The sequence below is a fragment of the Egretta garzetta genome, unplaced genomic scaffold, assembly GCF_000687185.1.
Source record: "Egretta garzetta isolate BGI_Z169 unplaced genomic scaffold, ASM68718v1 scaffold69, whole genome shotgun sequence".
NCBI classification, from domain to species: Eukaryota; Metazoa; Chordata; class Aves; order Pelecaniformes; family Ardeidae; genus Egretta; species Egretta garzetta.
Window position 1 is genome coordinate 338,822 of NW_009260790.1, and position 20,790 is coordinate 359,611.

The 20,790-nt window shown below is 37.8% G+C and overlaps 1 protein-coding gene across 1 annotated transcript in view; it reads right to left on the reverse strand.

Annotated features, from left to right (window-relative positions):
* The window catches only part of CLSTN1 (calsyntenin 1), a 45,277-nt gene that overhangs the window by 16,751 nt on the left and 7,736 nt on the right, over window positions 1-20,790 (reverse strand). Inside the window, exons 3-5 of the mRNA XM_035901846.1 lie at window positions 11,585-11,707; window positions 2,263-2,458; window positions 6-214 (exon numbers count right to left, since the gene is read on the reverse strand). Coding sequence (XP_035757739.1) covers window positions 6-214; window positions 2,263-2,458; window positions 11,585-11,707 — 528 coding nt within the window. The remainder of the gene's footprint in view (window positions 1-5; window positions 215-2,262; window positions 2,459-11,584; window positions 11,708-20,790) is intronic.

Consider the following 20,790-nt stretch of genomic DNA (forward strand, 5'->3'; position numbering starts at 1 on the left):
CTTACCATCTTTGTCAACAGCAAAAGGTACATCCGGAGTTACAATTTCATAATTGCAAATCTGGCTGAACTGAGGTGAACAATCTGCATCCACGGCTTCCACTTTCAGGATGTTGTCATACCTCTTCCCTTCAATAACTGTGGCCTTGTATGACTTCTCTTTGAACACAGGAGCATACTCATTAACATCATTCACCTGAATATGTACTGTTGCTCTGGAAATAAAAACAGAAAGGTCAGTTTCCTATATATTGCAAAACTCCTATTGATACAATGAGTCTGATAAAACAGCTCCCTCTTTTACAGATGAAGCCATCCTTCAGAACTGAAGGTCCCTGAAAGAAATGACCACTGACTAATAAAGCTACCTTAACTAGGAAAGCAGTGGATATTTTTCTGATGTGTTGCTATATAATTCAGTGTAGTTTTAGGTTATTTGCAAATAAAATTCATATCCTTGTATTGCAACAATTGAGTTGCCGCCATTTTACAGAACTACAACAAAATACAGCTGTGACAAAATAGGCTTTTACTTCTTTTAAAACGGTACAATCCTTTGAATTCTTTCCTGCTGTCAAGAGTGTTTGATATAAACACCCCATTTTTATTTCATGTGAACAAGAATGACAGCTAAGACTGGTCTTAGACTAAGAGCTCAGCCAAGTGCATTTGATTAGCTTTCTTTTGGTAATAAAGTAGAGCTGTGCAAGTCAGTGAAAACTGGCTCATTTCTTGGATGTAGGAATGGAAGATGAGGCAATTTAAATGAAAAAAATCACTAAAGTGGAAGATACACTCTAACACATCATATAACTAGCTAGATAATCCCAAACAGATTGGATCTTGAATTCTGCCCTTTCATGCTTGTCACTGATTGCTGGTATATACAGAACAGGAAAATAATGCAGTTTCTGTGTGAATAATGAAAAGTATCTAGAATATAAACTAATAAAGAATTCAATCAGTACAGTCCTTCCGTAAAAGCAAAAGTTTTCTAATGCTTATGCTAAAAAAAAAAAAAACAAAAACAAAACCTTTAAGGTTTTATTTTAGCCTATGTGCTAAATAAATGCCACAAAAAATGGCCTTCTGTACCAAACACACTTTATATTCCTGCCTTTAAGAGCTGAAATCCCAGATGGTTAAAAGCCACAAAATAACACAGCCAGCCATGGGGCCAGGAAATTTCAGCAGTGGTTTGTAGGCACAGGTCTTGGAAAGGCAACATTCTGCTGTGGGAAAAGAAGAGTTGCAGAGCGTGCTGCTAGATTTGTACTGGTTCATTACATAGCCATGGATTGGGATAAACAAAATCAATTAACCAACACAAGGAGAAAAATATAGACAAGTTCTACAGTGCAAAGAAGGAACCGAACACCATCAAACTGAACAAAGAATATAATTCCAGCCAACCCAACAAAACATTTGTTGCCATCTTTCTCTTTGAAATCTCTCTTCAAACGACAAACTGAATATCAAATAGCGTTTAAGGGCATACCTATTTTCTGAAAGTGTAATCCTTAAGGAGATAACTTTCTGCTGCTTATTTGAAGCATACAGCTATAGAGTAACAAGGTTGCATTTGTCACCAAGATGACTGCTGCTAGTCTATTCCTCATCTTACTGATGCCCTTCTGTGCTTCACACAGACAGTAATCTTCCACATGCTCTGCAGATGTTTACACAAGGGTGTTAAACAGTTATTCTCAAGTGGATTTTCTGGAGAGCATTTTATGTTGTGGTTTTTTCTTTAGATAAAGATTAGCTAAAGATTGCTTTGTTCCCATTCTTTAATCTATGCAGAGATGAACCACTATTGATCTTACGTTTTTTGGTGAGGCTGTCTGGAAATGACAGCAACATGTATTCTTTTCCAATATAAATTGACTTCTTGAACCGGTTTTTCAGTTTTAGAAACTGAATTCTGAAACAATGCCCAAGCTTGGTATCCCATGCAAACTCTTTATATCAACTTAAGCCAGATTTTAAATGTATCAACAGTTTGCCTGCTTCTATTCCCACACTATTTTCTAATGGAAATTCAGAGACATCAAGAGATAAAGCAGTATCATCTAGAATAGAGCTAAAGAGCTGTCAAAACAGTCCACTTCCATTTTGCTGCTATTTATATTACCATCATATGAAAGCCTTCCAGTATTAACACTTGGCTCACGTTTACTCTAAATACACAGACCATAAATCACCATGAGGAGGAGACTGCTTGAAACCAAACTTCCCCTCAGCCCACCACAGATTTACTTACTTGTGGGATTTCTTTGCGTTTGCTCCATCTGGTCCCTTTCCACAGTCATAGGCCTGTATGGTGAATGTGTAGTCCTTCTGTAGCTCACAGTCAAGCTTTTCTTTAGAGCGTATTATGCCCTCACCAGTGGATTTATCCACTACCACTGCTTCAAAGGGAACATTTTGCCCGTGAATTTTAAATCCACAAATCTCACCTACAGATTCAAAGTAAGAGAGGTTAGAACTGGTCAAAATTATTACACTTTTTTTTAAATAAATGATGAAATATTTTGCAGCCAAGGGTTTGTGAGGGTCTGTGGACAAAGCAAGAGCACTGTGCTTTAAAATGGGTGATTTCTGGGAACTTTAGTAAAAAGAAGCATACGTCTGCCTTCCAAGCAACTTGTTTACTTTGCATCCATGCATGCAGGAATACAAAAGAGAAAAAGAGAAATGTAGACAGGCATTTCACAGGAGTACTTGAGATAGCTCTAGGGTAAGAGTAGATCTTATGAGAGCATACAGCCAAGGCCACTGGTAATATCTTCTATGCCAAGCTACTGGGAATAGCTGGGCAGCTTGTTTATTTTGACCAGAGCTAAAGGTTAAAATGCACAGTTACAAGTCGAGGGATGAAAAAGCTTCAAGTACAGGTTCAGCACCATAATTACAGAAATTCTGTCAACAGATCAAAGAACAAAGTCTTCCTGTGCAATGTACCTGGCTAAAATTAGGGAATCAAAATAAACTACTGAATGAGAAAGGTAGAAATACCAACTTCTCAGGCATCCATTTCAACAGCTATCTACTAACACAGACCAAATATGTTAGGCAAGGAAGGTCTCACATGGAACGATTTAGTAGGCTTTCCTTTCTATTCAAACTCTTCATCCTAACACACTTGCAAGAGAAGTCCCTAGTACCTCATTTTAAAACACATCTAAGCCTAAGATTACGCTACAAGACCTCTTGCTGGCACAGCTAGGTCAATCTGTCAGCACGTTATGTGGAGTGAGCCTAGCCCATCTAGCTGTGCTAACAAAAGCCATTCAATATAACAGTTTGATCACCCACACTGTGGTTTTACCTGTATAACTTGTTACATTTGGAAGGTGATTTTCTTACACCAACATAAAAAGCTCTTTTCTCTTTTGCTATTATAGTTGCAGTGGTATCATAGTATCAAGAATGCACTCCCACTGTAAACATGTCTAGAGGTATTCAAAAAAAGGTATTTGATTCAGATGTTTACTGAAGTACATACTGAAGGAAGTGTACTGCAGGGAAGGTGATACAATGCTTTGGCAGTTACAATATTACTTTACAAAGCATATAAAAAAAACTCAAGACATCCCAAAGAAGTAAGGTGTCAGTGAAACTATCAGAAAACGCTCATTTCCCCAAAAATAACTTCTTCGGTGTCCATACAATGTACAATAATTCCAAATGGTTCAAATGGATGTCTGATTTACAGATATTTCTAACCAAGGGTTTGGTTACATAACAGTTTTTATCAATATATTTTAAAATAGAAAAAAACTGGGAGAATAAATGGGACAAAAGAGCATGACAGGATCTTCTGTTTAAGTGCTGATTCCCCATTTCATAACCAAAGTTAGTAGGTTAATATTCATAAGAGGGATAGAAAGAACCCTTTATCACCTTCTTTGGTGACTGTCACCTCAAAACTCTCTAAAGGGAGAAAAGATAAACCCAAGTCAGTAACAGAAAAGGTTGAAAGGGAGCAAATAAGGAAAAGGCAAAGATGCACACATTACACAGAAAAGCTTTGGGAAAACTGTATTTTAAAATTCCACTGGTGATTTGCTGTAACCGTTACAATTTTAGCGTTTTAGTTATGTTAAATATGAATTTAATCTTTCAACTCCAGGTTGTCATTTGTAGAAATTTGAAGTATTTAGTAAATTTATCAAAAGGCTTTTTTCTTTTTTTCTCTACTTTTTTTTAATACCAACTCCTAAACAAAAGATATTTTCCAAATTCCATGTTGATGAAAGATTATCCATAAAGTAGAATTTTTATCAGAATGTTTGTACTATTGTATTTCAAGAAGACATGTCAAATAATTTAAACAAGCTTTTATCTATTGTAGTGAAACCACTATGTCTCTACAATTTAAAAACTTAATTTTCCTCTTTCGAGTTCCAGGGAAAAAAAAACCCAACAACTTTAAATAGACGTGGGATTTTTGTGTTTCCACATAACTTTTTCATCAGTCTAGGTTGTATAACACCTAGCATTCGCAAAATTTAAATTCAACTTGACAATATTGCCATAATTCATGATTAAAAATACACACATTAAATTTTGATTCTAACAAACATAAAAGCTTTAAGGAATGAAATGGGGGAGCTATGTATCTTCCTAGCAGCATATTGCTTTTCCAGGTTAAACAAGCAACCAACAGCTTCTGTCATTTTATTCTACTGCTGAAATACCGTACTGTTGGGCAGAAGAGTTTCACGTACTCAAGTATATTCATGTACAAGTACTAAGGATGCCCTAGAGTAACCTGCCTTGCCCCCTCCAGCCACTCCAGAAAAGCACAGGCTTCCACAGTGTCCTGGATCTTCCACGCTTATAAGGAGACCTCAGATATAATTGAGTTTTACAATGGTATTAGATGACTGTGAAAGGCACCTGGAATGGTTTCACAGTTTTAATGAAAAGACAGTTAACACTGTTCTTCACTCCCCTGGAAAGCATAATTTGTTAAAACCCCAAACTACCACCTTCTACATATCATCCAACACATCAATTATTTTTTCCCTGATTGCCATCATCTTTGACCTGAACTCCAGTACAACAAAGCAGACCTGTACCCTTAAAATCACTTCTAGCAGATCTCTTGTTAATTCTCACATACTTCAATCAACTTGCAGTAACATAGTTATTCAAGTCTCCATTCTAGAGTGGCCTTAAAAAAAGATGAGGCACTATAATTACAGAGAAATATTTTTCTTAAAAAAGGCAAATTTACAGTTCAATATTGAAGCAGACAGTAACATAGTTATTCAAGTCTCCATTTTAGAGCGGCCTTAAAAAGAGATGAGGCACTATAATTACAGAAAAATATTTTTCTTAAAAAGGCAAATTTACAGTTCAATATTGAAGCAGAAATATAATTAAGGAAAACTACCTTATAATGTATCATGATTTGTAATCCTTCATTTTAAAAGGAGGCAGTTTCTGAAATAGCTCTTATTAGGTTCTCCCTGAAACTCACTTCAGGTAATCCCTAGGCTTATAATCAGCTCTTTATTCTAAAGCACCAAGTGTGCTGCCTCTTGTGGCACCCACATAATTTATTTCAGTCTATTCTTACATGAGATATAAATATAATCCCGGATTTTAATGTGTTTTGGCAATAGGATCATTCAAGAATTTTACACTGCTTAAATTCGTGGCTAACATTGCTGATTAGCCAGAAGTGACATTCCAACGGCAAGCTTTTAAATATTCCACATCTCTTACTCCTGTACACCCTCCTCCCTGCCCCCTTCCAGTAACTTTAACCTTGAGAGTCAAGCATTGTGTGTGAAACATCAAGATTACAGAAAAAAAAATAAATATAGGAGGGAACATTAAAGCAGAAAGCCTGATAATGGAGAGAAGAGGGAGAAGTGTATTAAAGCGGCAATTACCTACTTGAGAGAAGGGGAGGCTGCTTAAAAACTGGTCAGTTCTTTACCACCTGAAGTGACCTTTAACTCTGGCACCAACAGCAATTTGGCTGCTAGGGAGCTCAGGCATTATAAATTTGGCTCTAGAGCATAAAACATAAATAAGCTCTCCAGTAAACATCCGTGTGCCTCCCGATGCTTTTAAGGCCTAAAGCTTCGGTTGGAGGTGTACTATAGCTCAATTCCTGCCAGACGTTTCTCAGAACTGACCCGATACAACTGTATTTTCCACTTCACACACTAGCAAGATTAACAAAAAGCCCTTTTACTACTACAGAGACAAGGTTCTTGTGACTGAAAAAGTCGCAATGCATAAAAAATATGGTGTTACTTATAAGTGTTCCAAATAAGCAAATGCAGAGCTCCCAACCTAACAGGCTTTTTAAGCTCCCTTCTTCAAAGTGTCTCTGCAATGAAAAGAAGCAAAAAGGAGTCATTCTCTAAAGAACAAAATATTTTAAAAATTAAAGCTCCCCCTCCTTTCTCAAAAATGCATTACAGACTGTTACAGAGCTGTTTGAAGACAAACAGGACAACTTACAGATTAATAGTCCCATACGTGGATAATATTCATTTTCATCTCAGTTATGAAATGCATATATTTATATAGTATAAGTAAGGCTTTCTTGTGATTATAGAATTCTTGGCAGTGATTTTTTTTTTATTGCCATTAAGCTTAGTCCCATACCATGCTCCCTAAGGTTTCATGCCGTGTCATATGTGCTTAATGCTTTTTCTCATTTCATTCTGAAGTTGAGATACATTACTGAAATAAATTTTTACCTCTCCTAATCTTAGAACAGAATGACGATCAATGTGTAAATTAGTTTATATTTGATATATTAGAAACTGTTCAGCTAAATTAACTGTAACTAGTTCATTTCCTGGTTCATAGTCCTGGTTTCAGCTGGGATAGAGTGATTTTTCTCCATAGTAGCTGGTATAGTGCTGTGGTTTGGATTTAGTATGAGAAGAACGTTGCTAACACCCTGATGGTTCAAGTTGTTGCTGAGCAGGTCTTATACCAGGCAAGGACTTTTCCACTTCCCCTGCTCTGCTGGGAGGGGGCACAGCTCGGACAGCTGACCTCAATGGGCCAAAGGGATATCCCACACCATATGATGTCATGCCCAGTATATAAACTGGGAGAAGAAGGAGGAAGGGGGGTACGTTTAGAGCAATGGCATTTGCCTGCTCAAGTCACCATTACGCGTGATGGAGCCCTGCTTTCCTGGGGATGGCCGAGCACCTGCCTGATGATGGGAAGCAGGGAATTAATTCCTTGGTTTGCTTTGCTTGCACAGCTTTTGCTTTACCTGTTGAACTGTCTTTATCTGAACCCATGAGTTTTCTCACTTATATTCTTCTGATTCTCTCCCCCATCCCATTGCGGGGGGAGTGAGCGAGCGGCTGGGGGGGCTTAGTTGCCACACGAGGTTAAACCACGACACTAGGATAGAACTTTACAGTGTTTCACCCAGCTGTAATTACAGTTGAAAAAACATTTCATTTTACAGATTACACATTTGTGGAACTTAGGCCAGCCAGAAAACATACAGTAGTCCTGTACCCTAAAGGCATTTTCCATTTCCATTTTCTAGTGTAGCACAATCAAATGACAGTGAGGATTTGGTAGAATTTTAAGGTTTTGTTGATTTTTACCATCTCTTTCTGTACTGTTATGATATAATGATGTAAAATACTTTATTATATCATATAGCTATAAAAAAAGGCTCATAAGATATTTAAACTGGACATACAGTATTTGACCAGACCCTCTTCAGACTCTAGAGTCAACTACCCCTTTACATTTCCATTCCACAGAAGGAGAGGAAATATATTCTTCCAGCTCTAAGCAAGCTGCAGTCTACTGAGGATTGTGGAAAGCCTTCAGGAAAACCTCCCACTTCAACATGTTTAGAATGTCTCCTAAACAAGTATTTCTTAGGACCATACAAAACTGTTAAAAAACAAACCAATTTTAAATTTCACAATTAGTGATAACTCCATTTCAGTTTGTATTTGTATGCACGATAGGTACAAGACAAAACGTCACTTCATGCATGCCTTAAATTTGATGCAAAAATGGCTGAAATACTATCGCAACAAAAATTCCTCAGGTTTGCCAACCGGCTGTGCAACATATTTGTTGTACACTCACTGGATGTGACAAGATCAAAATCTTTATCTGTTTGATTACACGGTGTCATTCATCTTCTCTACATATCGTGTCTTGATAACCATCATCCAGCTGAGCACTGCATTACACACAGGCCTACTGCAGACAGGACGTCAGCACAGCTCCCTGCCCTAAACAAACAGGGGTCGGCGGCGCAGCGCGGAAACACGGCATCAGCACTCGCCCATGGGAACACAGGAACCCCCCACACCTCCGGGGAGAGGCCGACAGAAAGGCTTGGTGGATTTGGGTTTGGTTGTTTTTTTTTTTTTAAAGAATGAATAGAGATTCTGCAAGATCATTTCCAAAGCTCTATGCATATTCATGCTCCAAGTCAAAAAATTCCTAACTCCCACAAAAATACTTCTTGCATCCCAGATTAGTAAGGGAAAAATAAAGTATTGTGACTGAAGAGTGGTTTTCTCTAGGGGAAGAGGGATTAAAACCCTACTACAAACACATCAAAAAACCAAGGAAACATTTCCTTCCACACGGGAAATATTTCAAACATCTTGCTAGCAAGACCCTACGTTACACACTCATAACAAAATACATTCAACTATGTGAAGGCATCCAGATAATTATTTGTTTCAAATGCAGTAAAAATTCAGCTCCTTTTTGCATAGTAAAGGGGAAATCCATACTGAGAGCTTCAGACATTAAACTGATTTTAGACATGAATTACTCTAATGTACAATAGAAAAATGTAGCTTTATTTTATTTTTTCAGCAAAACCATTTAGGATCAAATTCCAACATGACTCATTTTGTAACGTGGAAAAGTTTCACTGAGGAAGGAGAATGGTCATTGTCTTCTCAAGCAGATTTGTAACAATCACGGTACAAAAGACTGATTCCATAGGGTCTCTACATGTCGGGCAGTACGACGAGGCAAACTGGCACGACTGTATTCAAACTCTGTTTTCAAATTCGTGTTGTTTCAGATATAAAACCATAGAAATCACCCTAGAAATAAATGTCTATATAGCTCTACTTATTTTTGCACACCTGAGTTTTAGGATCCTACCCACAGCACGGAGTGCACAAAGTGATAAAATGTTATTTTTACTTGCCCCACAGTTCATGTACTACAAAGCGTTTAAATGAACTAGTTTCAAGATGTTTTGACATGCTCAAAATTGAAATAAAGCAAAAAGCTCTATTTAAAATATTTTAAACCTGCAGACAAGTTCAGAAGTTTCACAGCTCAGCTAGGGGGGACAGTTCATTAAAATATTCAACCTTCTGAAGCATGAATAAATTTGATTTATAAGTAGGAATATACCAGTTAGAGCTGAAACAGCCATTTAATCCTGAAAATGCTTTGTTTTGCTGTGAAAACATGTCACTGATCTAATGGGCTTCTCACACTTAAACACCCACATGGATGCTGCTGGACAATAACAGTGCTATTCTCCGTCCTAGGACATGACTACAGCACCACCAACTAGAATTGATAACGCTGATTCAACACCACTCCCACATTTGGTCTTCTCAAAGACAGATTCAAGTATTGTTCCATTTAACGTTAGAAAAATACTTTTATAGATTCTCATAGCACAGTCATTCAAAATTTACACAATTCAAATCCAACAGAGTCATACTGAAGAAAATTTCTTTACAACGTTAGCTTGCAATACTCAGAATTTAAGATAACTATTTTAAATCCATTGTTCTGCTTCTGCTTAAGTATTGTTAGTTTTTGAAAGCCAAAATATGGAACTGTTGTACAAAAAGTTTAATAAAACCAACTTCCTGTTGGTAAAAAAGTTCATTAAATGAAAGGAGGTTTACACAATTTAAATCAACACAATGGAAAAGCAGTCTCATTTGAAGTGATGCTTTGACACTTGATTTTCCTCTGCAAATTTTACAATATATTTGAAGATATTCTGCCAGGACTTTCTTATAGCTTCATGATATCCAGCACTCAAGAAAACTTTACTATCCACCAGAAGGTATAAAATTGCCATTTTCAAAATCTGATCAATGCTGTCAAACTACCAGCGCCTGCATTTAAAGCACTTAAGACCACCGAGAGACGATTCATATTCTCCTAATCACCAAGTATGCAAGTCAGCCTTCCTATGCCTCTTTTTACTTAACAGATTTTGTGTATCCCAACACAAGCATCTCCATGTGGAAATGAAAAGGCTTTTTTGTTCACAGACAGCAGTTTTATTTCCAGTTAAGATCACTTAAGAGCCTCTGCCATGTGTATCCAATATATGAGAAAGTTTGAATTTCAGAGGTTTACCAGTATCTCTGAACTTCCTGTATTTATAAGGCAGCCTTGGAGATAATTACAGCCTTATGATAATGCAACAAAGCTGTTACTTTAAGTATCACTTCAAGAAATTGGGATGGAGTTGCCATAACACTGTAGCACACAAAGCAGTTAGCATGCTGAACATTTCCAATGGCTGTTAATTTCATCGCTCTCTTTTTCTATCACTTCCTCCTTGAAGCCAGGCTAAGCAACGTTGCCAAAAATGGCTAATGTCACATGTATTTTACCAGGATTCTTAACTCTAAAATGTTACTTAACCAAGTATGCTTCTGCAAGTATCTAATTTAAGCTTGTGTTATCCACTACAACTAATTTAAATACCCACAGATGCCTGATGGTATTCTTCAAATGCACTTTTCTAGTATATTGTCAAACCAAAACTGTACTTTCCATAATACTGCATCCAATTAATGAATACAGTATTCTTAACAGTAGTTCCTAGAAAAAAACTACTGTGGAAGTTTGTAAGAAAACTGTCATCTCTCAGTCCTATGTTGAAAGTGAAGAATTAGTTTATGTTTTGCAAATGGCTTGTGTATCATTCTCAATATTCTTTGTTAGAGGAGAAAAAGCCTTTTCTTCAGGTAGAAGAGGCCATCTGTTTTTTAGAATACCTCAAACTGGTAAGCAAGCTTATCACAGGAAGTCTAGATTTCTACAGGAATTGTCAGCCCAAATACTGCAAAGAAGAAATGCAATCTTAATTCTACTGTTTTCAATCTATTAAGACACAAATTAAAAACAGTAAAAAACCCAAAAACTCTCTTCAGAATTGTAAGAAAATAATTGTTCCAGAACTCCCAGAATGAATGCTGTGAAATGTGGAATTCCAGAGGACTGAGGAAAGGACTAGGCACTCCAGGGAAAAAAACAAAACAAAACAGAACCCAACAAAACACCAGAAAAATTAACATATACACATAAAATGGAAAGAAGCATGGATTATCTGCAATATAGAGTACTCTCTGGTTTGGATATTTGGATACAGCTGTGTATTTATGGCTGTAAATATGAAATAAAACTCTGGTCCACGCACAAACATTTCCTAGAGTCTAAAAGTTTTGAAACATTATGCTACTGTCAGGGAAAACGCACTAAATAACACGCAGCATTTGTCATCAAGAAAGCATTTCCACTTCTTAAAAGAAAAATGCAGATCAATGCTTTACCTGCAAAACGCACAGGCGCATCTTTGTCCAGGGCTATCAAAGGGGGGTCCAAGAGCACCGTGTTGTCATTTTCCGTAATTATACCGTGATAGGTTGTTTCAATCCATGGCTTATGCTTGTTAACTGAAAGGAAAACAAAGCACAAAGTCAAAACGTTTGACAACTTCTTTAAAAAATGCTTTATAATACTGATTTCACTATTTTCCTCTTTCATTTTTCTAAATCTGAATTAGCATTTTACTAAACTAAAAAATTTGAGATAAAATCCTGCCTAAGTATATTCAGAAGAGTTCAGTGTCCCTCTAAGGCTTTCCAAAAGTAACTCAAAGAATCTAAATTAGTCTCTTAACTGTGCTGGGATTTAAGATGCCCCTGAAGTGCAATTCAAAAACCTTGTAACAGCAATGGGGAGCTGCTGTCATCAGTGCCAACCGTGACAGTAGAAAAAGTATTCAGCACCAGACGAGAAAGGACTGGCCAATGTGAAACACAAGGGCTTGCTGACACTCTACTTCTTGGGAGTGTTTGGGACCCAGTTGGTGGACTATTCTTCAGCATGTGAAGCCTTTTTCTAGTTTCAGCATTTTGTCTTGCACGGGGTTTTTCATTAGAGAACAGGTAGAAAAGAGATCAAACTTAACTAATTTCTACACAAGGCCTATGCACGCTTGCCAAGGAAACAAACAGGGAGTGACAGTCTGTCCCCGTAGAAGATCTATACCAAGAACCTTCATTATCAGTTTTACCAGTCATTCATAAGACATCCCGGGTAAAGGAGGACTCCAGGAGTTCTACTGAAGCTGGGGAACTATGCAAAATGCAAGAAAGGGAGAAGAGAGGCAATCGAGAAGGACGAGACACCAGCTTTGCAGTCCCACACCTCAGCTGCAGAGATGCAACATAAGTGCTCCAGGCCTTTCTAGGTTTGGGGGACTTGTACCTTGTACTCTTTAATCCAACATACGTCTAATGCAGATTTCAAACACTAATGGAAGAAGGGACCAAAATCTCAGGCCTTTTCTGTCATCTAATAGAATGCCTTGAAATCTAAATAAAATACTGACTACTTTCTATATCGCCTATTTAGCAGTCGCTTTAAGAGCTTGGGAAATGCCACTAAAAGATCGCCCATAAAAGCATTTTTCAACTCTGCGAACCAATCACTTGAGCACATTTAACATGACTGGTCTTCCTCTGCTGCAAAGAAACGCAGTATCTTTCCTTATCAGCTTGCAAAAATAGATTTTCTAGTACATCATAAGAGATGCAAGATAAAAATCATATGTTATCTACTAGGTTATCATGTACTACACTATGTGACAATCCAATGGGAGAGCGCCTTGATTATTAAGTATTTATGTTATGCTCTCCAAAGATAAATACAGCGCATAGTCCACAGAACCAGTGTATGTGGTGTAGCAACTAATTCTTCTTGACAGTTGAATATATTGTTTTGGGCAATGTGTATCTGCTACTTCATAAAAATCTCTTAGGCTAGCACATACTCCTGCTTCTTAACTTAATACTATTTTCCCAGATGTAATTCTGGAAGGTTGTACATTATCTAGCTGCTTAGAACCTACGGAAAACTTCCATCTAGAGGGCCTGAAAACTGCTCCTTACCATATAAAACCAAGTAATCTTCAGCAAACGATGTAATAGTCAAATATAAGAAATGCTTGGCTAGAGGTGGTAACAAACATACCAAACAGCATTCAATAGGTGACATCACCCAGGTTTTGGTCTTCATGAGATCAAGTACTTACAACTTCTGAAATAAACGCCTGTGCAATCACAGCAAAGTATATACCACAGCTAGAACATTATTACACAGTTGAGCCCTGCTATTTCACCTCTAAAGAATTATACCAGCAGATTGTTAAAACAGGCAGAGATGTAAGGCTAACCTAGACTGTTGGATCCTGCCTCTCCAACAAACTAAAATGGATTAATGATGTCTGTCATACACTTACCCGGGGGAATTTTAAAAAAAGGTGATAGAAGGACACTTAAATGATTAAACCTAGAGGTAGAGAACTCACAGAGGAAACCATAACACTCTCCCAATATACTTTCATCCGCGATCTTTTACTGGTTAGTAGCAACAAACTGCTAGCCAGGATACAGTATCTTCATGCATAAAAATGCAGCAAGAGAGAACTCACAACAAACTATTTTAATGCAAACAGTGTTTAATTACCACCGTGTGGTTTTACTCAATATGGCAACGCTATCTTTATTGCCTCAATACACTCACATGGGCATGCTTTCAATATTCAGCATACCAAATAGCCAGCTAAATGTCAGCCACATTGTTCTATTTACCCAGAGAAGTACACTGCTGCAGCACCCTCCCAGGAACTCGGTGTTTTAAAACAAACTTTGTCATGCTCAGCGGGACTAACACATCATTCCTCCCTCGGGGGGAAGGCAGCAATGACTGCAAAAACGTGAGTCTCCAACTGAAACATGTCTTTCAATTAGAATCTGGTCTAAAGAAAAGTGTTTCACTAATACAGTTACACATCAACCGATCGTATCAGAGTCCTTTCATTCATTTGTCTTTGCCTAGTATAAAATACTTACCTAGTATAAAATACTAGAACAGATCTCTGCCAGAAAAAAACTCCATCTCCATTCTAATGCTTCTGAATGCAGATTACCATTTTTTTTTAAGCATTGAGAAACCTTCTCCTAATTTAGCAACCTACAATAAATCCCACTACTGTAGGGTAGAGAGCTCTATAAAAGCTTGAAGTACTGTAACCACATATGAACAGAATTATGAGCATGCTAAGCATCTGCAGAGTCTAGTGAACCTTCAAACAACAGGCCCAGTTAAAAGCAAAGTCATGTCCTTTTATTGTGCTGTAGACAACAAAATCATAAAGCTTAAAGCCCTTTGTGTTTAGGAAGGCTAAAACATCACCAGATTTTAAAACATAAAGCTTAAACCCCTTTGTGTTTATGAAGGCTAAACATCAGTGGATTTTAAAACACCAAACTCACTGCTGAATATCCAGGAAAGGCCTGTTATCCTTATTAGTAATCTACTGACTCCAGCATAACCAAGTACCGTAAGAAATTCTCAAGCTAGCATTTGAAATATGAGGCACAGCTTACAAGCAGTACATTACTGCTTCCCTTGAACCAACTGCAAAATTGAACCAAGTATTATTCTGATCTCAGTTGGCTTAAATATTATTAAACATTGGACTGAAAACTATCCTTTCACATTTTTTCCCCTCCTTAGAAAACTCCTGAAATCTACGGAGGAGGTTGTTCAAAACCAGACCATTAATTTCAAACCAAAACAGTCAGCCTATTCCAAGCTTGACACTAACAAAGTGCTCTGAGCTGTTAATCTCTTGCCATTTAACTGGGATAAACTACACTGGTTTCCTTGAAATACAATATTCACACTATTTGTAAGCGCCTCAACTGGAATCTGCTGTAAATCCCAACTAGCATTTAATCTAGTCAAGCGGGGGAAGCCACCCTGGCACAACGCAGCAAGCCGACTTCTACTTAGTTTTTAGCAGCCACAAAATTTAAAAGACAGCTAAGCCTACCTCTTTTTCCAGGTAGCAAATTGAATTGCTAGAGCCTTTACTGCTGCCAAGCAATGACTGAACATGCATCTGCAAGGTGAGCAAAAGCCACCTGGCTAACTTTTTTATATAAAGTTAATTGCTGCTAAAGCCATAGGAGGAAAGGGAATTGGTGCCTGATGTGATGTGGGCCTTGAACACTGTTTTTTAAAATACCATTTGCTCTAGGTGAATGTGCTCAGTTTCTTACGAAACTGAACAGACCGGCTTTTATAAATACTGACTGGAACTACTCCTGACTGTTCCGCAGAAAAGGAATGTACCTTAAAGAAAGGATGCTGCACCAAGAGCAACAGCTGATGCTGCAGAATGCAATCCATCAGATCAACTAGCAGCAACTTTCTCCTGCTGCTTAAAAGAATTAATGAATATAAATGAGAATGTAGGCAGGGCAATGGGGTTTAGGGCTAATATGGAAACTTTAATCAAAAGCTATAATCTTAGGACAATCAGAATTAATTCAGTTCTAGTATTTGAATGCAAACATATTAAAATTACATGTACTTATCTGAGGACTTGTGTTATCTTCTTACAAGTGGCCAGAAGTTAATTTGACTTAAATGGGATCTGGCACCTACATAACTGAAGATTTAGACACACCTCAATCAGAAAGGACTGTAGCTGGAAATATTTTTTCTTCTGTTTTCTTCTAATATATAGCGTTGTTTAGCCGCACTACATATCTTTCAATCTAAAGCAAAATAATTAATGCCAAAACAAATTCTTAAGGATTAACTGTAAAACACGTTGAACAAACTCAATAACAAGTAGTAGAGTTTGAAAGGTAGATGCTCAAATCTAGTGACAGTAGACAAACATAAAATATGAATTTCTAAAATCTGCCTTTGAGACTTCACAAAAAATCCCCAGATTGCATAAAAAGCGAATTACAGTCTCTGTCAACTCCAGTGAACTGCACTCAATGAACTGAGTAAACAGTCCTGAAGGTCTGACAAAAATTTTGATTACAGTACATCTTTTGTTTAATTGTCTTCCTCCTGATGTCAGACAATACCAGCATGCCTTTCAGCAAGACAATAAAAACTCTAAAGTATGTCTTAACTTTAATATTCATAATTTAGCACTGTTCTGATGAAATTTCAAGCAATATCATTAAACGAACAAGTTTGTATAGTACACAAACACAGGAAAATGGAGCTCAACCAAGGAGTAAAGATCTACACAATAAAATATACCTTCACCACCCTGAAAGCAAAGTCTAATAAGAAAGGGTGTAGCATGGCCTGATGACAGTCTGTGTTCTGGTCCTGCCCTAGACTCAGCAGCCTGCAATTCAGAGCTGTTCCTCTATTTTCTATTAGAAAGGGTGAGGATTAACTTTTGTATATGAACAACTTGAAATGTATCAGTGGTAATGAAAAGATTTTATTTGCTTATTTAATTGGGTCTTCTCATACGTAGAATTTTATCAAAACCCATCTTCTTACAACCAGATACAAACAATGGGGTAAAACTGAGCACAAGTTTTGCTCAAGTGCTGAGTTTCTTGATAGCATGGAACTTTTATCTATAGTAGGGGTTTCCAAGACAAACTACAATTTCTGTTTTTGTGACATGAAAACTGTAGGCAGTAACAAAACATAGGGGGGTTGAATCTGCACTAGAAGGATTAGGTAAGGGCATGGGCATCCACTGACATTGACCTCTACAGTTCCTAGTTGAAGGAAAATCATGTGGTTGAAATTCATCCCACAATTTCAGATCTCTGTCTTGGATTCTTTGCCGCAATTAAGAAACACTGGTAATTCATGCTCTGGTAGCTCGACTGTCATACATTGGGAGCACAAGGTAATGTTTATAAATCTTCAGATGCCAGTACAATTAACACTAATTCTCCAAACACCATATCCAAACTAATGGCTGTAGGAATTCAACAGGTTTTATTAAATTATATTTTACCTTGGGAAAAATCTCTGGTTTATCACCACTTACAGAGAGTTTCCTGTTCTACACTGAGCCAGTTGCCCAAATCTGATTTTATTTGTACAAAGATACATGGAAGTTTTGCTATAAGCTTGAAACTAAGGTACATGCAAATAATTTATCAGAAACAAGTTGCATTTTTTTTTACCCACAACTGCAGCAGAAGAAATGCTCAGAGCACCAAAGACCTTAGAGACTATACTGAACAAATTTCAATTTGGATAAAAGCCTGTCAGGGAAAACAGCAAACAAAACCATCCCATCACAACACAGTCTAAATAGGATTAAGGCAACAAAGCCCTAATTTTTGAAGTGAAATTTAAAATGTTTTAAACTAAACAGAACACTAAAATAGAAAACATAAGCCTCTAACTGTAAGCATTCATTTCATAAATGTTCTCTTAGAAGTTGCTAATTATAGTGCAAGACTGGTAATCACTTACTTTCTAATTGTTATATTTATAAACTTCACTCCTTGGAATCTTATTTACAAATACAGCAAACATAATCTCAGTATAGCTGGCACTTCTGGCTCTACTCGTTCACTCCATTTAAAAACAGGGAAACCAACTGGGAGCAGTAGCAGCAACTTGTTTTCAATCTGAATACAAAGCAATCGAGATGAGACCTAATGCTATAAACAAAGGACAGACAGTTCTTCAAAGGCAGAGGTTTCTAATAATCCTTTCCAAAGGCTCCTAAGGAGGTTTAGTCCCTACTGAAGCCAATGTGAGTCAATCAGTCCAAATCAAATAAATTAGAGTGCAAACCAAGAATTATTTAAGACCAAGGCTTCCAACTTTACTCTCCCACATTTTGAGGTATCGCTTCTGTCTTTGACAACGATAATAACAGAAGATGTATGGCCCTTGAGATCATAAACAAAATTTCAGAGAGACTTCTACTGAATACAACTACATAGAATGAGATAAGGCTCAGAAAAACGGTAAAAGTGCTTTTGTCCAGAAAACATCAATGACTACTGAAGTTTTTTCTCTGCTGCAGAGCAGTTTCACAGCCACGAGTCACTAAGCTACCAGATACTTAGATTTCCATGGCAGAAAATGATACTTTACCCTGAATACCAGAATTCTAATTTAATCTGTTTGAAATGAGATGTTCACATTATGCTGTCCAGTGGCCTGATCTAGGTTTAACTTCAAGCCTTCTAACTTCCCCGAGAAGCAGAAGCCTGTAAGCCTGGCTTCTGTCCTCCTTAAAAAAAACCCTCTTCGTAATAATCTGAAACTGGTGATTTCAGGTCTGCAGAAACATTAAGACCTCAAATCAGAGATGCGTTTAGAAGTCTAGAAAAGCTTCTATTGATAAATTTTCCTGAAAACACGGCACAGACAGCACAAGCTGCAGTCTAATAATGTGGGCAAAGGCAACTGGCATGACAGTATTCCAAACACACAAAGTAAACTATGCTTGCCCAGACCATCTCTCCTCCATTTCAATTTCCACGGCAGTGTGTATTATTTTATATGGTATAGATAGAGAAAAAGAGATTAAAATTGTTTGCATCTGAACAGATGGCTGTATATTATGCTTTCCAAAGCATTATGCATCATAGAAAGGTCTAGCACCAGTTAATTCTGTCTCTTCTTGGTAGTCACTTACTTTCATAAATCCTTAAAGGAAAAAACCCAACAGCCCCCATAAACAGCCAAATTGTCTCTTCATAGTCCTTTAGGGCAGTCTTAAATTTCCTTGCCTCTAAAAAGGAGATAGAAACCTAACCAACCAGCCCTATACTACAAAGGCTGTTACAGTGTCAAAGAAACATCTGCAGTAAGACCATGATAGTGAGAAAGTGGTTTGTGGTTTGGATTTAAGACATTCATAGCACCAGATAACTTCCTGGAATAATCACAGATCAGCAAAGCTTCCTCAAGATAGTATTATTTCTACCTGGTCAGCAACTATGGAAGCAGCAGCCATTAGATGCACTGCCTTCTCCTCTGAAGATTGACTCCATTCCAATCCCCATTCAGCTCCCTGGATAAATCTCCAATTGCTGCGCTTTGACAAACGCTATTTGAACGGACTGCTAATGACTGCTTTTCCACTGCAACATTAGTCCAACAAGCTTATAAATACTTGGGTCAACTTGACCAGTTACAAGATAAATTCAGTTAAGAGTTTTGCATCAGCTGGACAGGAATACAGCTCTTTAGAACCTGAACCCACTCTTTACACCCCTTAAAAAGAACTACAGGGAAGATGGAAGGTCAGCTAGTTCACACCTAACTTTTGTGGAAGATCACATCCCCCTAAAGCTATTTCAGTTTCCTTCCATGATCACAAAATAAACTAATTTTCACTCCCCTGTTCCAACCACCGGAATATCCAGGACTGGAGAATGGAACTCACCGCTCTGGTGTAGCCATTCCAGTCCATTTCTGCACATTACTAAACCAAACACATTCAGTTTTCACCACTTACAATAAATCTTAGCAGCCTCAGTAACAAGGACTTTTAAATGTCACAGATGAGAAGAATGATGCTGTACCTGAAAAAGATGGAACTGACAAAACAGCACAAAACTGAAAGTTTACCACAGATGCTTCCAAACAAGTGTTTCTCCTAACAACAGGGAAATGAGAGTGCATTGCCCCAACAGCTTTCCAGGTGTTTTCCAGAGCTTACCTGTCATTAAATGCACCTTCATGTAACATTAACAGGCCTACCTAGAGCAGCCAAAATGTCATGAGGACGAAGGCAACCACACGTAATAAGCCAAACCAGACCTCATACTGTAACTCAGTTATGCGTGATGAAGTTTAACAGATCAGGACCTGCAGTCCAGCAGCTCTGTAGATTAGACTGAAAACAAGCACAGCCTCTAACAAACTGCCGAAGAGCTAACAGAGCCGCCCTGTGTAATGCTATCTAAATTTGCCATTTGTTTCCATGTACACATTAGCTTTCTTTGAAAAGGGTTTTCGATCTTTCTATTCATAATTTCAAAATTGGATGGAAAAGCCTCGAAACGCAATGAAATTGTGCTTCTGTATTGATGTGATAAGCATTACATTTCCTGGTTCCAGGAATACTAGTGACTAGGTTGCACTTAAGAGATCTTACACAGGTAGATTATGAGCACTATCTAAACAGCTGGCAGACGACTTTACTACAGCTTCTTGATCCTACGTAGGGAAATTGCAGCAAGATGTGTCCTTAATGAGTTGGGTTTTGTTTAAGATCAAGAACTTCCCTTTAACGTATTTGCAAGTCATTTTAAAGCCACATTTCTAATCTACATTCGAATGAAATGCAAGATACCACATCTCATCATATGATCGGCTAAATCTCGCAGAAATGGCCTTCTCAGTTCAAGGGGTAACCTTCAGGTAAGGAAGCGTTTGCAAGCCTCTTACTGAAATCTGCTCAGGAGGAGACCTGCAATGCGTATACTTTTACCCCACAAGATCAATCAATAGCCACAAGGCCAACGTTTGAAAACGCCGTATCGCTTCAGGTTTAGCAAAGCTATCCGCTCTCGCTAACAACCGAACGAGTGTTCTTTACATAAGCCTGAAGGCCAGGCTCCCCAGGGGCTCCCCGAGGTGCTTTATTTCCCCTTCCCATTCCGCTGGCCATCAAGGCTCTCCCCCGAGCCCCAGCCCCCTCAGGGCTCCCCCCGCC